This window comes from Chaetodon trifascialis, chromosome 6 (genome assembly GCF_039877785.1).
Source record: "Chaetodon trifascialis isolate fChaTrf1 chromosome 6, fChaTrf1.hap1, whole genome shotgun sequence".
NCBI lineage: Eukaryota > Metazoa > Chordata > Actinopteri > Chaetodontiformes > Chaetodontidae > Chaetodon > Chaetodon trifascialis.
This window is the reverse complement of record NC_092061.1, coordinates 15,139,941-15,156,616: the sequence shown is the minus strand read 5'-3', so window position 1 is coordinate 15,156,616 and position 16,676 is coordinate 15,139,941. Positions and strand designations below refer to the sequence as shown.

The window sequence follows — 16,676 nt, the reverse complement described above, 5'->3', positions numbered from 1 at the left end:
AGCTGATGCTGCCTTCAGGTGGTGTAGGAAATGTTGATTTTTGACGTTGAGAGGAATTCAGAATAGAACAAAGTTTACTTATGTAAAACAGTTAATTATCACAAATGAGGTGGTAAACGAGGAGGTCTTATCAACAAGCCTTAGCCCACGTGTAAGTGTAAAGTCGCAAATTTGTTTTGGCTCTTTTAACACACAAACGTTGCATGACATTCATTCTGTATCCCAAAAAATGGTGATCGGCCGGAAGCCGGATATAAAAAACAATATAAATTTATAATCTACGTCATCATTTATTACGAAATAAGTAATACAAAATGGCCCGACATGGTGCTTGTAATGTACGAGCTTCCAAGAGGCGCGTGAATGCAGCACGAGAGGCGCGTCTGGGCGCACAGCTGAGGTGAGAAGAGAGCAGCAAGCGCTGATGAGGGCTGACCGCACAGCCTCAGAAATGTGGACGGAGGTGAAAAACAAGAGCATGGCTGCCTTCAGTGGGAACAGTTCGGAGGTAAGAAGCTGGAGGGAAACCACGCTGGGGGGGGGGGGGGTTGCTGTTTCCCGAAAGCAGCAATGTACCAAAAACAAGTGTGTTGATCCAAGACTCTCGGGACATAATCCCACTTTAGGTGACGCACTGTGTAACTGATGTACTTGTTTACAAGCCTTCAATGAGTAGCATTTCTCTAAGGTTTTACCGGAAGCTGTTTTGTCATCCTGCTACAGAAACAAGTGTTTCTCAAGGCAAATGATTAGGAAATATTTAGGTGACTTGTATTTCCCTATCTGCCATGTTTTCCTTATCTTTGCGCCTGTAGTTGCCCGAAGCACTCTGATTTTCCACAGTTAGACTTCCTGCAGAAAGTTTCCCACTACTTCGGTAAGCGGCGCGACTTGTTGATCTGGCCCGCACCTTGTTTTCCTTCTTTCTCTCTCTCTCCTTTTCTCTACAGTTGTATTTAGATGAAGTGGCCGGCAGCTAGTGTATCCTGTCCTGTCAGTGCCCTATGCTCTACATTTTCTTTCAAGCACCAATGTTTTGCTGCTTTTCAGATGGTTGACCCAGATCTGCTTACACGGCAGCTTTCACACACAGTTCAGCAGAAAAATGGTGAGATTTATCTCCTCTGTCTTCTTCTGTGCAGTCATAAGCTCATGAGGCAGGTCCAAACAGTTTATCTTGCGCTTGTGCTTTTTATTTCTTGTAAAAAGCTGAACTACATGAATGGCCACCACAGTGGATACAATCATACCATTACCACACGAAAAGGACATCAGATTACAGTAGCTGTTAAACAAGGGAATCCACTTCTAGTAAATTCAGTTTAGTGGTATGTCAGCTTTAGATGACCGGCAGTCAAAACTACTTTTAGCTCAAAGGAACACATGAAGAATAAAATAACAATAATAACTCAGTTCCATAAAAGCTGAGTTGTCGCCACCCAAAAAGAAGATGCAGTGGTCACAAAAATGCAATTTATTCAGTGCGGCAAGAGGAAAATCATGCAAACGCACTGTAAACACTGCATTTCACCCACCAGCACACTGTTAATGAGCCATTCAACTGCTAGATCATTACCTTGAAGACTCACATGCACTTCTTAATTTAATTTGAAATCCCATATCATGTCATTAACGAATCAGTCACACACACACACACACACACACACACACACACACACACACACACACACGCTCTTTTGTATTAGCATTGTTGTCCAGTGTTTCTGTTTTTTCACTCGTGAAGGTTCGACTGCAGCTGCCACTCGTCCCTCTCACACAGAGCAGTCTCTAAGCAGGAGTAGTGGAATCATCCCTGGTAAGTCCCACTTGGACCAGAATCTGGTGTCTTTGCAGACCCTGTAAGGCCTGTTTCAGAGGAAAAACAGCTGACTTGTCAGATGCACCGCCCTGAGCTAACAAAGACCTCCTGTGTCACTACGTCCGAACCACAACTAAAGGGAATCGAATTGCACCACCATGCTTTGAAAAAACCCAGAAACATTTTATTTGGCCTTTATTTTTGGACTATGACTGCAAAACAATGGGCGTCGTGTCATTTTGATCAAATTGCTTGTGGTTATTTTCATTGGCTGTGTCAGAAACTGAGATTTTCTATATATACTCCTTTCTGAGTCGGGTAGTTTTTGTCATGCACATTCAGAAATCTCACACTTCATAACACACACTTTTGTCTTGCGTGCATTTGTATAGGCAGTGTTTTGGTGACTTCCCAGTTCAGCTTCCTGGTTATCATTTGACCTCGTAGAGCGGTTGTTCCCAACCTTTTTCCTTAAGGGACCCCTCCTCGATCATTGAGTAAACTGACCAAGCCTGACTAAGTGACATATTTCATCTTATATTTTTGTTTACATTAACTTTGAGCAAATTTTTAACAATCACACATGTTTTATAGGGTTCTTTTTTGACAAATTCTCCCTGGTGCCTGGCCATTGTTCAATTAGCTCTGTGGTTGTTTTAAAAGTCTACTTTTCTAATGCAGGATGAAGCTGTTTAGCTCTGTGAATGTAGCTTGTGTTCATCCTTATCCTGTGAGAGGTTTTTTTTTTTTTTTTTCAAATTTATATCTTAGAAGATAATCTAATAACTTTAAAAATAATCATTTTCTTCACAGAAATGAATGAAATGCCGAGGCGCAGGCTTACTGTATATGCTATTTAAGAAAAGTTTTCTTTCTACTACTGTGAAGCTTTGGTGACCCCTAGTGTACTAGAGAATTTTTTGCAGTTTGGTGAGCCTTTCATGTTTGCTGGTCTCTGTTCAATACAACTCCACGATACCCCCTGAAAATGTTTAAAGTTTGAAGCACTTTAATATGTAAAATGATCACATAACACATTCTCAGTAACATGTCCGTTTCTTTGAGGTTTATCTTGTTTGAACCACAGGAAGTAGGCTGTGAAAGCTCTGAAAGTTGGCATTTACGAATGAACCCCTGACATGAAGGGAGAAATTCCCAAAGCGTGGGCGTGTTTGTGAAGATGTAATACTAGTGCAGTGAAGATGGATCGGAACATGAGGAGCATGAATGAGCATGCACAGTCATAACATTAACTGGTTTTGTTTGTTTTTTGTCTCAGGTAAACAAATAATTTCTGCAGAAGGCACAGTGAATCGTGCTACACTCGGTGCATGCATGTGTCCTCGTGTATAAGCATTTGTGTAGTTGTGTTTTAAAGTGCAAACATACGTATGTATGCTTTTAGGTGCAATCGCTGCCACAGTGTTCATTGCCTTTTTTCTCGCTCTCTACGCTGTCCTCTGGAAGTGCATGGTGTCGCCACCTCAACGGTAAAGAACCGACACAAGCCCTAACTTGATTCTGCTGCAGCTTCAGTTTGATTTCGTTGACACAGCGATCTTGCGAACTGTGTTTCCCTTTCAGAAAGCACAGCAAGGTGAGGGTGAGAGTACAACAGAGGACTTCTGTGTGAAGACTGGCCTCTGTTCAGCAGGTCAGTGGGGATCTTAATGGTGCAGACTAAATTCAGAGAGCAGACTTTGCTCCCAGCCCGAGGAAAGCACCAGAGTTACAATACGCCAACGAAGAAGATCCTCCTGATAGATCCAAAGATCAAACTACAAAATACCTGACTCAGCTGAGTGGATGCATCCCTCAGCTTTACTGACGGCTGCTGGCTCCTGTTGACATCCCGTGTGGGATGTGAAACACTTTTTTTGGCAGGTCGGACTGTGCTGCTTTTTTTGTTTGTAATTTTCCTGTGACCTCTGCACTACTGAGGGACTTGGCGGCTCTGGCCACAGCTCGCTCCAGTGACCAATAAGCTGTGTGTACGTGTGTCTGAGAGACATGGTGGTATATTTACTATATGTAGATTTTGCATAATTTTTTTGCATGTTTTGTGCCAGCAACAAATGTACAGTTTTAAATGTCCTCTATTCAGACATAGGGAAGGGAACGGTACCTTCCATTTCTCTTGTAATCTGTCCTTGTTTCTCAAAGACTTTTAGGGAGAACTCCTGAAGCTGCCAGGATGTTCAGGAAAATGAGCCAATCACTTGTAATCGAGTCTTTAGGTATGATTTACTATGGAAATATAGGAATTTATTTTTAATTAGTTTTTATTTGTCCTCTCTTGTGTTTTTTGAAATTCACATGGATTATTCCCTTTGCTCAGGATGCTGTGACTACTGTATGACCTTTGACTCTACAATAAACTGTGACTTGTGTTTTTTACATTTAGTGAAATGACATCCAATCCCTTGTTTTTCCTTCGTTTCATGGTGCAAAGAAAAGACAAGAAAAAGAAGTAACGTGGATGGATTAATGCAGAAACTTTAATGAAACTGAATCCCAGAATCTAAATGGTCAAAAACATCCTTTTCTCTGCTGTATATGAATATGGTCCAGCAGCCACTGAGCCCCCGCTTAATAAGCTATTTGTTATATGCTGCTTGATCGTAGCCACAGCACAGCAGAAAAATGTGATGTTTTCAGAACCAGTTCTGCAACTTATATTCTGGAAGAGACAGAGCAGACTGTTCTCCCAGAGGTTTCCTCGTTAATATGAGTTCCTCCTCATCTGAGTCAAGTGTCAAAGGACAGAGGATGTCGTTTGCTGTACATGTTGTGAAGCCCCTTGAATTTTTACATATATAGAATTGACTTGACTTTGTTAAGCATTATTTTTCTTGTTCTGTCCATATATCTATTCATCAAGAGAAACAGACAGGATCATTGCATGTATTCACATGCTTGGCCGATATAGCTGAGTCTGATAGAAGACAAAGTTGTAGCCATGACAGCAGACATTGCTTTGAATATGGATGTTGCTGCAAAGAATGTGGATGTGGATGCTTCAAACACATCTTCAACCCGTCACTTATTGCAGTGAAAAGAGACCCGTTAGCCACTGATGGAGGAGCATCACTGGTTAGTGGCCACTACCTCCTGCAACCTGACAATTCAAAACAGCTTTTCATTTTCAGAAATACATTTTGATAACACCAAACAAGCAATAAAAAATGCAAAAGTTCAAAAAAGATGCGCAGGCTCAAGCTATGATATAGACGTTTGTTGGTCTTCATACTTATAAAGTATCATAGGAGATATAATCATAATATTCAATGCTGCATGTTTCCTGCAGACTCTCAGAACTCTCATGTATTTCACTGGTGGCAAATCCGCCTCCATGAGGTGAAATTAAGTTTTGTTTGTGATGCATGCCATTTGTCGAGGGGCTGTTCTGTCCCACAGCACTGTGGCTGACTGTGGACAGAAGTCTTCTTGAAGCGACACACAGGAGATTGAACGAGGGGGCTGGGAACCAGGAGCGGGCGGTGTGTTCAAAGGTTCAAGTTCGCTCAGTGCAATTGTTCCATTCACAACAGGTCTGGTATTCAGGATCTCTATGTCGCAGCTGCTGCACTCCTCCACCTGCTGAAACTGCAGCCTCTCACTGGCCTGTACAAACATGCAGAGGGTATTATAATAATGTAAACTAGATTCATGTAAATTAGATAACAGAAGCTGATCCATATCTGTGGGCTTAAAGCAGTAATTTTTATTTCTTGCATCATTTGGCAAAAATTCCATAATAAGGCAAGAGTATATTGTGATTTAAGTGGTCTGTGAGAAAACTAGACTTCTGCACCTCCTCCTGGTTCTGTTTTCAGGCTTTAGGAAATCTAGGCCATGACAGGAGACTTTGGCCAATCACAGGTCATTTCAGAGAGGGTGTTCCTTCTGGCTCTTGCTCCTCTACAACTGCAGATACACTCACACGTCCCTTCAGATGGTGAAACCTAATTCTATGACAGAAAATCCTGCAACTCATGGTAAATTTTCAATACCTCCTTTGCCTTCAATCTGTTTACACGGTCACATTGTGGGGACTCGCCTTCCATATGGGGACAAAATGTCATGTAAATCATTAAATTTTAGGGTGAAGACCCTGGTTAAGGTTAGGGTAGGAGTTAAGGTTACGGTAAGTCACCACGAAATGAATATGTCTGTGTAATGTCTCCAAAAGTGATGAGGGACCGGGGTCTTGGTGAGGCTCACGTCATGGAAAGTTGGGCCTTGCAATGCATTAGGTTTCACATGGCAACCTACTCTTTCTGAAGCCATTTGGACTCGGGGGTTTGGTGGCAGGGATTCAGCAGAATGATTTGAGGCAGCAGTAAGAGAGGCAGAAAGTTTTGCATAGTTGCACAGATTTTGCCTACCGCTACTTTAATGTACAAAACGGGTGTGTGTACGTGACTACACCAGGTAAATCAGCCCAGACACAAATCTACTTTGCTATGCAAAGTGACCACAACAGGGATCTCCAGGGAACAACTTGTTGACTTTCAATCAGACCCTAATATAAAGAATCACTTCAAACAAGTGTGGGCAAAGGATGTTTAGTGCTTCAAATTCAGTGTAACATTTCTATGCTTTCTCTGTATTGTGTACTAATCATATCTTATTGTTAGCACATAGTAGTTGTTTCCTCTCTATGCAGGATTTGACTGTTTCAGTGTTGTGTTCATACCCGAAGCAGAAAGCTGTCGAACTCAGGAGGTTTGATGTTCATACCAGCAGGATAAGCAAATATCCCCTTCAGCCCACTCTTTAGCCTGGAGGAGAAACACAACAGAGGAGAAGATGGAGGAGAGAAGCTCCAGCTTGTCCCTCACAGGAATGAGTCAAGATTTAAAGGTGAAGTTATGTACGTTTTCCTTTGAGACCACAGGAGAATGGTGCAGCACAGCAGCAGCAAGATGGGAGTCAGTATCCTGGCCAAGCGAGCAGAGTCTACCAGAGAAAACCGAAGATGGAAGTTTACAAAATCGCTGAGTAAAATTTAAGCCTTTATGCTGGAATTTTACTACTTACATTCAAGATTAGTATGTTTAATTGTTGCATCTGCATGATTGAACAGTGCTCACAGTCGGTTCTGGTCCTGATGGTGATACTGGCAGGTTGTCCAGGCCCGTCCTCAGTGAGAGCGCTCACAGAGAAAGCATAGTCTTGGTTCTGCTGCAGACCCTCTATGGTGACAGACTTCCTCTGAGGATCTGCCACTGATACGTTGAACAGATCTAGATGTACACACCAGTGTTTTTCTTAGACCACTTCTAATGACCAAATAAAGTGTCATTATATTTGGCGTGTTTTGTTTTTTAACACAGAGCGAGCTCAGGAACAGCATGAGCTTTCCTCTGCACTCACTTGCAGCATTATGACCTGGCAGCGTATCAGATCCTACTTCCTGCACTGTGACCAGGTAACCAATGATGAAGGCCGAATGAGCCGGATCATCCTCACTGTAATGCCACTCCAGTGTCACAGATGAGGAAGTACTCTGAACAGGTTCAACCAGAGTCAGGGACTGTACAGCTTCTGAACATAGTTTTGAGTAGGGAAGACAAAAAGTATCAGTGAGAATTAAAGCAACAGACTTCAAGGAACAATGCAACTTCCCCAAATGACGTCAACCCACAGAAACTTTCTATCTGACGCCTGCATTACTGAGCTGATGTCAGAAGCTGTTGCAAAATTTTTGTTTTGACAGAAACTGGCTGCTGCCTTTTTTCCACTGATCTGGTGTTTGTGGCTATTTTCTTATCAAAGATATCAGTCACTAAATATGCATTCTACTTTTCTTTGCTCCCTCCTGCTTAATCCTCTCTGTATATCCTGTCACAAGACAGAGGCGCCAGTTCTGAGGCATTTTTTGAACTCCTATACTATGTCCATATGGAGACCAGTAGACACCTCATTAACCTCATGTAGAAATATGGATGTCAGATGTGCATAAAAACAAGCACACAGACAAACACATTTCCAGTAGAACTCACTGAGCTCTTGTGAGTATCCAGTCTGTATCTCCAGCAGTTTGTGTCCATGTTCTGTGCATCCATAGATATTAAACGTATACCTCCAGCCTGCTTTGAAATGTCCTGGAAATGAAAGGTTTCTGACAATGAAATCAGGAAACAGGAACAACTTAAAAGATGCACATACAATGACTACTCAAAGAAAACAATTAAACAAAAACTGACTAGCACATAGGGACAATGTGTTGTTTCCCTCTGGCACCTTCATCCATCGCAGAGTACAAGGCATTACTACGTCTCCCAGAATGCACCACTCCACAGTATAGCCACAGGTGGCAGTGTCCTGCTGGGCCCAGGACAGACTAAAACCAGCATCTGTGCTGCTTTTCAACCGCTTCTCTACTGGTAGGTTTTCTAGAAAGAGACGCAGATTTCAGACTGTGACAGATAAATATGTGTGAAGTCCTCCACCAACAGTGAACCATTCTTTACTTAACTGTTAAACCAAAATTTGTTGTGTTACATTTAACCTTAAAAAGATTTTCTTGTCACTGTGATGATCTGAAATGGTAGTGATCATCACCAAATTCTGTAATCTACAATATTTTGCAAAAGTCTGCTCATAAATTTTTGAGACATCCAGCTGATGGAGAGTTCAGAGGTGATCTCTCGGCTGATTCCACGCATGCTGCTCACCTCCATCGTCCCACTGTTGGACTGTGATGCAAGCGGGGATGGTGGAGCCAGTGTGGAGAACAGCCTGGACAGAAAAGTCATACTGTCCTGGACCAATGGAGACCTCTGTCTGGGTTTGTCCACTGTCCTTCCACTCGGTCCAGTTTCGGCCTTCGTGTGACCACTGAACTAGGTAGCCTTGGATGTTCACCGTGGCTGCTGAGCCAGGAACAAGCTGAGAACAACGGTGGTCATGAAAGTTGGGAAAAGCTCATGCTGTGGTGACAAATATTCCCTTATGAAACCAGGCAAAGAGTGTGTGGGTTATCACATCAATATTTTTTTCAAAGTAAAACATTTGGAGTAAAACAGAGAGTCTTACTGGCATCCACAATAGAGTAACTTGACGGCAGTTCGTGGCAGACAGCTGCTTTATTCTCCTCCATACATCCAAGGTCACCAACGGATCTGAGGAAAGGGTCATTCAGCAGCGGCACCAGTACGCTCGATGTTCAAGGCCAAACTACTGCAGTACTATGCTTGAGATGTGTGTGACTTGTTTTGTTGGCTCAACTGTTTACTTAAAATAAAATATATATAAAAAACTGAAGGATTTGTGGGAGGAAAATGAATTTTTCTGGTGGCTGTGTTGGCAAATTTGGACAACATACAACCACGATGTCCTGTGTTCATGAATGTCGAAGGGCAATTTATTTCCTGACTTATTCTTGACCTACAGTAGGATCAATTTTTTTGTTCGTAACTTGTCCTGAATGCGGCCATGACTCAGACTTTATTGGGTATGGACTTGACCACGCTCTGCATACACCAGACTAGCCTGCTAATACTCACAGGTTGTGAAGGACATGGGCTTTGTCCATTCTCCCCACAGCCTGCCGTTGACAGAGCAGCGCACCCTGGAAGAGTAGCGAGTGTTGGGAAGCAGATGTTCCAGTTTGTTCTTGCAGAGCCCACTCACACCTTTGCAGCTCAGCTATCGCAAGATCACAAAAACCACAAACATGCACTAAAATGGTTAACTTTCAGTTCTGCAGTATGAATGTTTTAGTTCAGCTGGATTAAGGTCACCTCAGTGGTGCTGCCTGGGTCTGTAGCGACCTGACAGAGGAGGTTCAGTTGAGACCAGTTCCCCTGTATGATCCAGGACACAGTGGTGTTTGTCACCCCGGGGATCACTCTGTCCCACTCCACAACTGAAAACACTAATGGCAACACACATGAAATCGCATGTGAAGTACAGAGCGTTATCAGAGATCTGAGGGCACATTTAAGTCATCTGCACATGTTCCTCGAGTCTTTAGATGGTCAAAAACACAATCGAACATATGCAGCAACAACATATACTGTGTATTCCATGTTCTGCTTGGATGTTTGTGTGACCTCTGACCTCTGTCAGAGATGTTGAAGCTGTAGCTCTGTGTTTCCTCTCCCAGCTGGTTCTTCACCACCACACTGATGTTGTATTCATCCAAGAGTGGGATGGCTGGGAAAGTACAAGACGACGGCTCGCAGTTGATAGGAGCCTGGTCTGAGTTCCTGTATTTTCAACAAAGAAGAAGAAACATCCATAATATTTAAAACAAGCAGGCAACCTTTTCTGCCCTGTAATCCTGTTTAGTTGAGTATGGTATACTTTTGTAGTTTAGTTTGAAGAATATGGAGGCAGCTTAGGATGAATTTAAATTTATATTTGGAACCCTGTTGTTTACCGTTCATTCAAAAAATATGAATTTGCTGTATCAAAGAAATCTCTACACAATGGGTCCGAAAGTTAATCATTATTTATTTACTACCAAACTTCATTGCAGAGTAACATAGATGTGTGATCAGCTAGGGATGCCTTAGTGAGACCCAACATTTGACAAGAGAAACTCACTTAGCGGTGTAATTTCTCAAAGCATACTTGCTGTCCATACTTGGGAAAACACTGCCATCTACAGTATGCCTGACATAGTGAATGTCTGCTTATTGTGTGCACTTACTCTACGTAGAGAGTGTGCGTCTGCTTGTTGCGATCGTGTGCATATCGTTTTCTGCCTGAATCCCAGGTGCAAGTGACAGCTGTCATGTCTGATGTCACACAGCTAAGGTTTCTGGGCTTCTGGGGAGGAACTATAGCATGCGCGCACACACAAACAAACAAACACACACACACACACACACACACACACACACACACACACACACACACACACACACACACACACACACACACACACACACACACACACACGTAAAAGTTCTTTGGAAAAGTAATATTACAATGATGCAAATAAAATAACAGTAATTCAAACTCACAGCTGACGTAGTTCCAGGCATAACTCATCTTGCCTGTTGCATCTTTGCAGCTGAGTGAAAGAGCTTTAATTACTCTTGCTGGGATGGTCAGGTTGTCTACAGCGATAGCCTTGACTCTGTCTCCAATGCTGATAAGAGGATATTTGCTGTTATTGAAGGTAATGCTGGCAATATTGACTCCGTTTGGGGGAACACAGCAGAACATGGCACTGTTGCCCTCTCTCAGCACCCTCTGGTGGGGGAAAATCCTGCTCTTGTCCTTTGCCTGGGCTCCTACAGGTCACAGAGTAGAGCTCAGTTATGAAGATCTGCCCAGCAGAGTGTACAAACTCTTAGAAATATCTATAGCCTCTCTGGTAGATTTTATAGTCCACTGAACTCTATTTAACATCAGCCCTTAGTACAAGATTCTAGTAGTGAAAACCTCATGTGCCATTAAAGAAAAAAGAGAAAATATTATATTGCTTCCACAAATAATAAGCAATAAAAATGCCACCCATCAAAGCTAATTATGGCCAGGCTTTGACTATTACGTGCATTGCAACAGACATTTGCAACTGTTGAGTAACACTGAAGTCAAGATTGGTGCAAGGGAAGATAAAACAGATGGGGGCCTCACTCCTCCTCAGAGAACAGACGCTCGTGCTTATCTGATGTTATGATCAGTGGAGCAGTGCACACAAGAAACTTACCCGTTTTCTATGCATTTGGCTTAGTTTTACTCAATGACAGAAGTGACAAAGACTCAGAGTACAGTAGCATCATCTCACCATAGTTGGTTATCCAGTTGCTCCAGGGACTCGGGACAGAATGATTTAAGAAGTGTCGTACTCTGACTGAGTGATCGACACACTCCAGAGGCAGATCAGAGGTCCATGTCCATGTGTAATTATCTGTATCCACCGAAAATAGACTCATATTTCTCTAGATGAACAAAAACAAGGGAAAATAGCACATGAATCTCACAGGAATTTGAGATTATCCACACCATCACCAGAGTAAATGCTGCTGAAAGTGTGATAATCAATACCATGAAATTACTGGGATGCGACTGTAGAGCCTTTAAACAGCAAGAAATCCAGACAGCAGTACTCACATTGTAAATAACGGTGTGGTTTTCAGCGCGGCCAATCTGGATCTCATAAATGTCGCCCACTAAGCCTCTATGGTTTACCAGCCAGCTCACCAAGAGGGTTTGCTTGTCACTGATAGCCTGCAGATGACTGATGCTCGGCCTTGGCGGCTGCCAAACTGCCACACAGTGCAACTCATTGTATGTGAGGTTACAGGACATATTTGAGAAATTAAAAAAATGCAAGATGAGAGAATTTTTTAAAGACATTGTTTGGCATTTCTGCCTCATTTAGTTAGTGACAGCTGGAAAGACACAGGGGTCTTGGCTGGATTTGAACCCTAGCTCCTGTGGTAAGGACTCAGCTTTAATACAGGGTATGCACTCCAGGGTATCCTGAGATTAGAAAATGTAAGAGAAACAAACTTACCAGTGTCCAAGGAGAATCCACTGTGATCATCAGAAAATAGTAGACAAAGCCTCAGCAGATTTATCACGGATATTCTCAAACTTGTCATCCTCTTGATAGACGCCAAACCAGAGTGAAATGCTGGCCATTCACCGCACACACTGACTGAAAGTCTCATGAGTCAGTGGTTAATGGCAGCCTGCCCACAATTGCTTTTAGGGCATTGCGTAATCATGTATGATCAGAATCCACTAGAGGTGTGTAAATATCAAGTTGATGTTGGTAAAATGCACCAAAAACACAGATGTCTGCCACAATTATTTTATATACAGCACAATATCAATATGGCACATCACAGTTCTGATTAAAGAGATTACAAGAGAACACATATCAAACAAAACATCATTAATGTGGACTGTGCATGAAGCAATTTACACACAATAAATTATCAGAAAAGGAGGTGAACAGAAAACATACAGCCATTCTTTACAGAAATCACTTTTTTTTTTCAAGAATTTTTGGCACTTAAGTGAGAAAAATAACAATAATAGGAATATGTTCCTCTTCCAACATAGTGTGCATAGGTAGCCTTTCCATAAAACTATACATATATTTAATATTTAGTATATTTCTATGTTTTTTAGATACTCACAATCCCTTATAAATATTATTTAAGATCACATAGAGAAATAATAGCACTCTATACATAGTTTGGGGAAGGATATTGGCTTCTCAAATATTTCCATTTTCTTGTAAGTGCTCAGGAAAATAACAGCAATACTTCCCCTCCTGACTTACCTTAGGTCCCAGTGTTTGGGACACAAGGGTACCACTGCCATCAAACAAGTGCAACAGAGGATAAAAAGAATTACATTAGAAGTAAAAACATGGAGAGTACAAGTATAAAAGCTGATTTACAAAGAACTTGTTCGCTAAAAGGCACAATGGTTTCATCACGCAGGAAGAGAATGATTAATGGCCACCACATACACTGATAAAGGCACATACACTGTATCTGTGTATACTTCCTCCCTGCAACTCTTCCCTTATTTGTATACTTGGGGTTTTCTAAAAAGTCCACTTATATCCATCACATCTAGATGGGTGCAAACGCACACATAGACAAAACACATATTAGCAACAGATATATTCTTGTGGGTCCAGTTACATGTCAGGCAGCTTGCATTGCTCGTTTCTCTCTAATGGTTCTCAGAGATAAACAATGTTCTCCTCCCCTGCCTCCTCCCCGTTCTGTCCTTCAAGGGAGAGATAAGCCTGTGGGGGAAGGAGGGGGGTAAGAGAGGGAGACGAGGAGTAGTCATCCTCATAGAGTCCGGTGACCTCTGATCTCCAGGTACCCAGGGATCGACTGTCCAACGGCGGGCTGAAGTGTGCTGGAAGGAGCAAAAACAGATCATATTTTTTCCTGTATGCACAATATAGGCTCAAATATTTTATTGTGTTCCTATATGATGGGCTTATACACTAAATGGAGGCTTGACAAAGGCTGTATGTCTTTGCTTCGCTGTCCAGAACTTCATACATGCGAGGGAATACGAGTACACTTACTGTTGTTGGTCCTTTGAGGCTGTGCGGTCACTCTGCTGCTGAAGGGGTGGATGGAGTCATTCACAGGCCGGGGGCAGCCGTGGTTGTTACTGCAGTTTGCGTATGTGAGACCATCCGGAGGGTGTTTGCTGTGTGCCTGGCTCAGCAGGGTGTTCAGGCTGTTGTAGAGGCTGGCACTCAGGCCGAGGTTGGCAGCGTAGCTGGAGCTGTGCAGAGGGCCGTCGTGGTTCTTCCTCGGCGCAGAGAGCAAGTGCTGGTGCTGGTTGTTGTTGGCGGGCTGGTGGAGGTGGTTCTGCTGGAGGGAAGCGAGTAAGGCTGCTTCGTTCTCGTACACTGAGCAGTTACCATCCAGGCTGCCTGAGCGGCTGTGGCTGGACACCTTGGACATTGAAACAATACACAGGTGACATTTTCATCTTCACACCACTCATTCTCTCCTTTCTCTGCATTACTGTACCTCCACCTTCCTGTCTCTGCTTCCTTACCTTGTATCCATCCAGTGGTATCGTAACAGGCAGGCTGCTCTGGCGGTTGTGTCTCCAGCTCTGCAGCAGCCTCTGCTGCACTTCAATCTTCTCCTTCTCCCTCTCCACACTCCTCTGGCCCTCCCTCAGTCGATCTAGATTTTGCTGATACTCCAGCAGTTGAGCCTCCAGCTCTTCGCGCTCGCAGCGCAGACGCTCAGCCTCCAGGAGGCATTGCTGCTCCCGCTGCTCCAGCACACTCTCCTGCTCACTCTGAAAGCACATATGGTACTTTAACCTCTCATTACATCTTCCTGTAGCTATGATAGTGTTTCAACAGAACAGTGTGTTTAACAGAGTGTTAGATTTGAAGGATCCATCCACTCTAAAACAACTGCAAAAGTAATTATAAATACCTTCACCATAAAACCCCTCATGCTCTATTAAAAATGTTAATCTTTTTCTTATACTTGCTGTGGTAATGTCAATAAGTTGAATGCATGGTACAAAACAAAACACCAATAATAATATAATAACAATGTACTTCAGAAAATGTATCCATGGATGGGATTTGGAGAATCAGTGAATGGGGAAGTGCATTGCATGTGTTGATGCAGTATATGGCATTGCGATATTGTTACTACACCTTCACAGTGAACGTGTTTCAGTTTGACACAAAGAAAGTAAAAAGCTGACACCATTTCATAATGACATTAGATGAGAGGAGACTCCAATTCGCTCATCAACAATGGCCTTAATGAATTACATTGCTCCCACATGCTGCATGTTATGTCAGGAGTAGAGAGAACATACAGTATGTTGCAAATACTTAGAAACCAGTTAGCTTTACATACAGGCAGAAACTCCGACCTGTGGTCAAAGGAAAGAGGAAGTTACAACATTTCACCAGAAAATAACATCTGAACTTAACTGCACCTTAAGAACTGCTGATATGCACTGCTACTACCTCATTCATAGGCCACAGGTTTTGTTCATATGCGACAGCCTTTACTTTTTATTTTTCTAAAATCAAATTCATTCGAGGGTACAGCAAATCAGCTGGTGGTGTTTTTGACTTTTCACCTTTGATTGCCTTCATCGGCACGAGGCTTACCTGTTGTTTCTCTCTGGCCTGACACTCTTTGTCCCAGCGCTGCTGCTCCTGTTTCAGCTTCACATGGAGTTTCTGCACCTCATCCACCTGTTCTTTCTTCTTCTCTAAGCCCTTCTTTTCTACTTCTTCTTTCTTCTTATCAATGCTCCTCTGCTTCTCCTGCTCCTGGATAATAACAGAAACCCTTTTAATATTTTCTGTTGCTATTTCAAAAAGAGGCAACTGAATTCTAGTCTACTCTGCCTCAAAACACCGTTACTGTATGCCGCAGGCCTGCATGTGGGAAAGATATTTATGCTAACATGAATATCACGTGACTGATACCAGACTGTTTTGGAGGGAAGTGAGAGTCCGGAGCTGAGGTTTTTCTCCCTCCTGGAGAAGGAGTTTCTGGACTTCATGGCAGCTGTGCTGGAGGGTTATAGCAGCCTGTCAACACAAGGAGGAGACACCTGATCACACTCCAGTTACCAATTATAAAATCTATTAAAATTGATCAAGAAACAATTAATATTATGGTATTCACCATCGACTATTTTCTGATGATCAAGCATATCAAAAGCATATTGATTCTTTATTAATCATTATGAAACACTTTTTAATGCCACAGTCTGCAATTATAAACACAATAACATTGAGTTTTCCCCCAATAATCTTCTAATTACTGCTTATTGATACTAAGTAAGGACATTGTTGCACATTAATTACAATCTTAGTAATGTAACCCTATCCCTTAATAACCCTCACCCCATTTATTATCATTTTGTATCTATGTACAGTATCCCAAGTTCTTAATGTTTAACAAAGCCAAAGATTCATGCATGCATTCAGTGACGGATACTGAAACTTGTGTCTTCTCTCACCTGCAGACTGTAGAGAAGCTGAGTCAGACTCTGAACGCTCTCTGCCACCTACAGAAAACTGTGTTACTACAGGGGAACATTAATGCACGTTTATTTTCTGATCAAACATTTCTCATGAACTGCAGTGGTTGAACCTTTAATAGCGTCCCTTTGGTGTCTCCTTTTCTCAGCTCGACAGCAGAGCTCCACAGTATGCCGTCCAGCCCCATCAGCTCGCTGTCTGATCCCAGAGAGGTGGAGCTCATACTGAGCGTGCTCAGATAATCCGCTGTAGCAACACAAAAACAAGACAGGCCCAAGAAAATGGTGGTTCACCCATGTTGGTCAGCAGTATGTGGGCATTTATGTCAACCTCAAGGCAAGCATCACAAAATGAATTGCAGGG

The 16,676-nt window shown here is 42.6% G+C and overlaps 3 protein-coding genes across 7 annotated transcripts in view; 1 reads left to right on the top strand and 2 right to left on the bottom strand.

Moving 5' to 3' along the window:
* Positions 1–412: 412 nt before the first annotated feature.
* Positions 413–4,223, top strand: LOC139332937 (uncharacterized). Its single transcript, XM_070965125.1, has 5 exons — positions 413–508; positions 1,051–1,108; positions 1,745–1,816; positions 3,225–3,309; positions 3,404–4,223. The coding sequence occupies exons 1-5, from the start codon at positions 425–427 to the stop codon at positions 3,450–3,452; spliced, it is 348 nt and encodes a 115-aa protein (XP_070821226.1). The 5' UTR covers positions 413–424; the 3' UTR covers positions 3,453–4,223.
* A 946-nt stretch (positions 4,224–5,169) lies between these two features.
* Positions 5,170–12,404, bottom strand: osmr (oncostatin M receptor). Its single transcript, XM_070964810.1, has 17 exons — positions 12,303–12,404; positions 11,897–12,051; positions 11,571–11,724; positions 10,801–11,073; positions 10,485–10,614; positions 9,890–10,038; positions 9,571–9,704; positions 9,334–9,475; positions 8,864–8,949; positions 8,503–8,716; positions 8,032–8,220; positions 7,828–7,929; positions 7,199–7,369; positions 6,916–7,068; positions 6,700–6,781; positions 6,519–6,603; positions 5,170–5,443 (listed from the first exon to the last, which is right to left on the bottom strand). Exons 1-17 carry the CDS (start codon positions 12,388–12,390, stop codon positions 5,183–5,185), a joined length of 2,568 nt encoding a protein of 855 aa, XP_070820911.1. The 5' UTR covers positions 12,391–12,404; the 3' UTR covers positions 5,170–5,182.
* Positions 12,405–12,587: 183 nt separating this feature from the next.
* Positions 12,588–16,676, bottom strand: part of LOC139332332 (rho guanine nucleotide exchange factor 28-like) — a 38,642-nt gene continuing 34,553 nt past the window's right edge. For 3 of the 5 annotated variants that reach the window (XM_070964198.1, XM_070964201.1, XM_070964202.1), the window contains 7 exons: positions 16,426–16,559; positions 16,292–16,339; positions 15,753–15,857; positions 15,429–15,593; positions 14,336–14,587; positions 13,851–14,229; positions 12,588–13,675 (listed from right to left, as the gene is read on the bottom strand). In XM_070964198.1, coding sequence (XP_070820299.1) covers positions 13,491–13,675; positions 13,851–14,229; positions 14,336–14,587; positions 15,429–15,593; positions 15,753–15,857; positions 16,292–16,339; positions 16,426–16,559 — 1,268 coding nt within the window. In that variant the 3' untranslated portion in view covers positions 12,588–13,490. The remainder of the gene's footprint in view (positions 13,676–13,850; positions 14,230–14,335; positions 14,588–15,428; positions 15,594–15,752; positions 15,858–16,291; positions 16,340–16,425; positions 16,560–16,676) is intronic. The other 2 variants (XM_070964199.1, XM_070964203.1) reach the window with 2 other exon arrangements.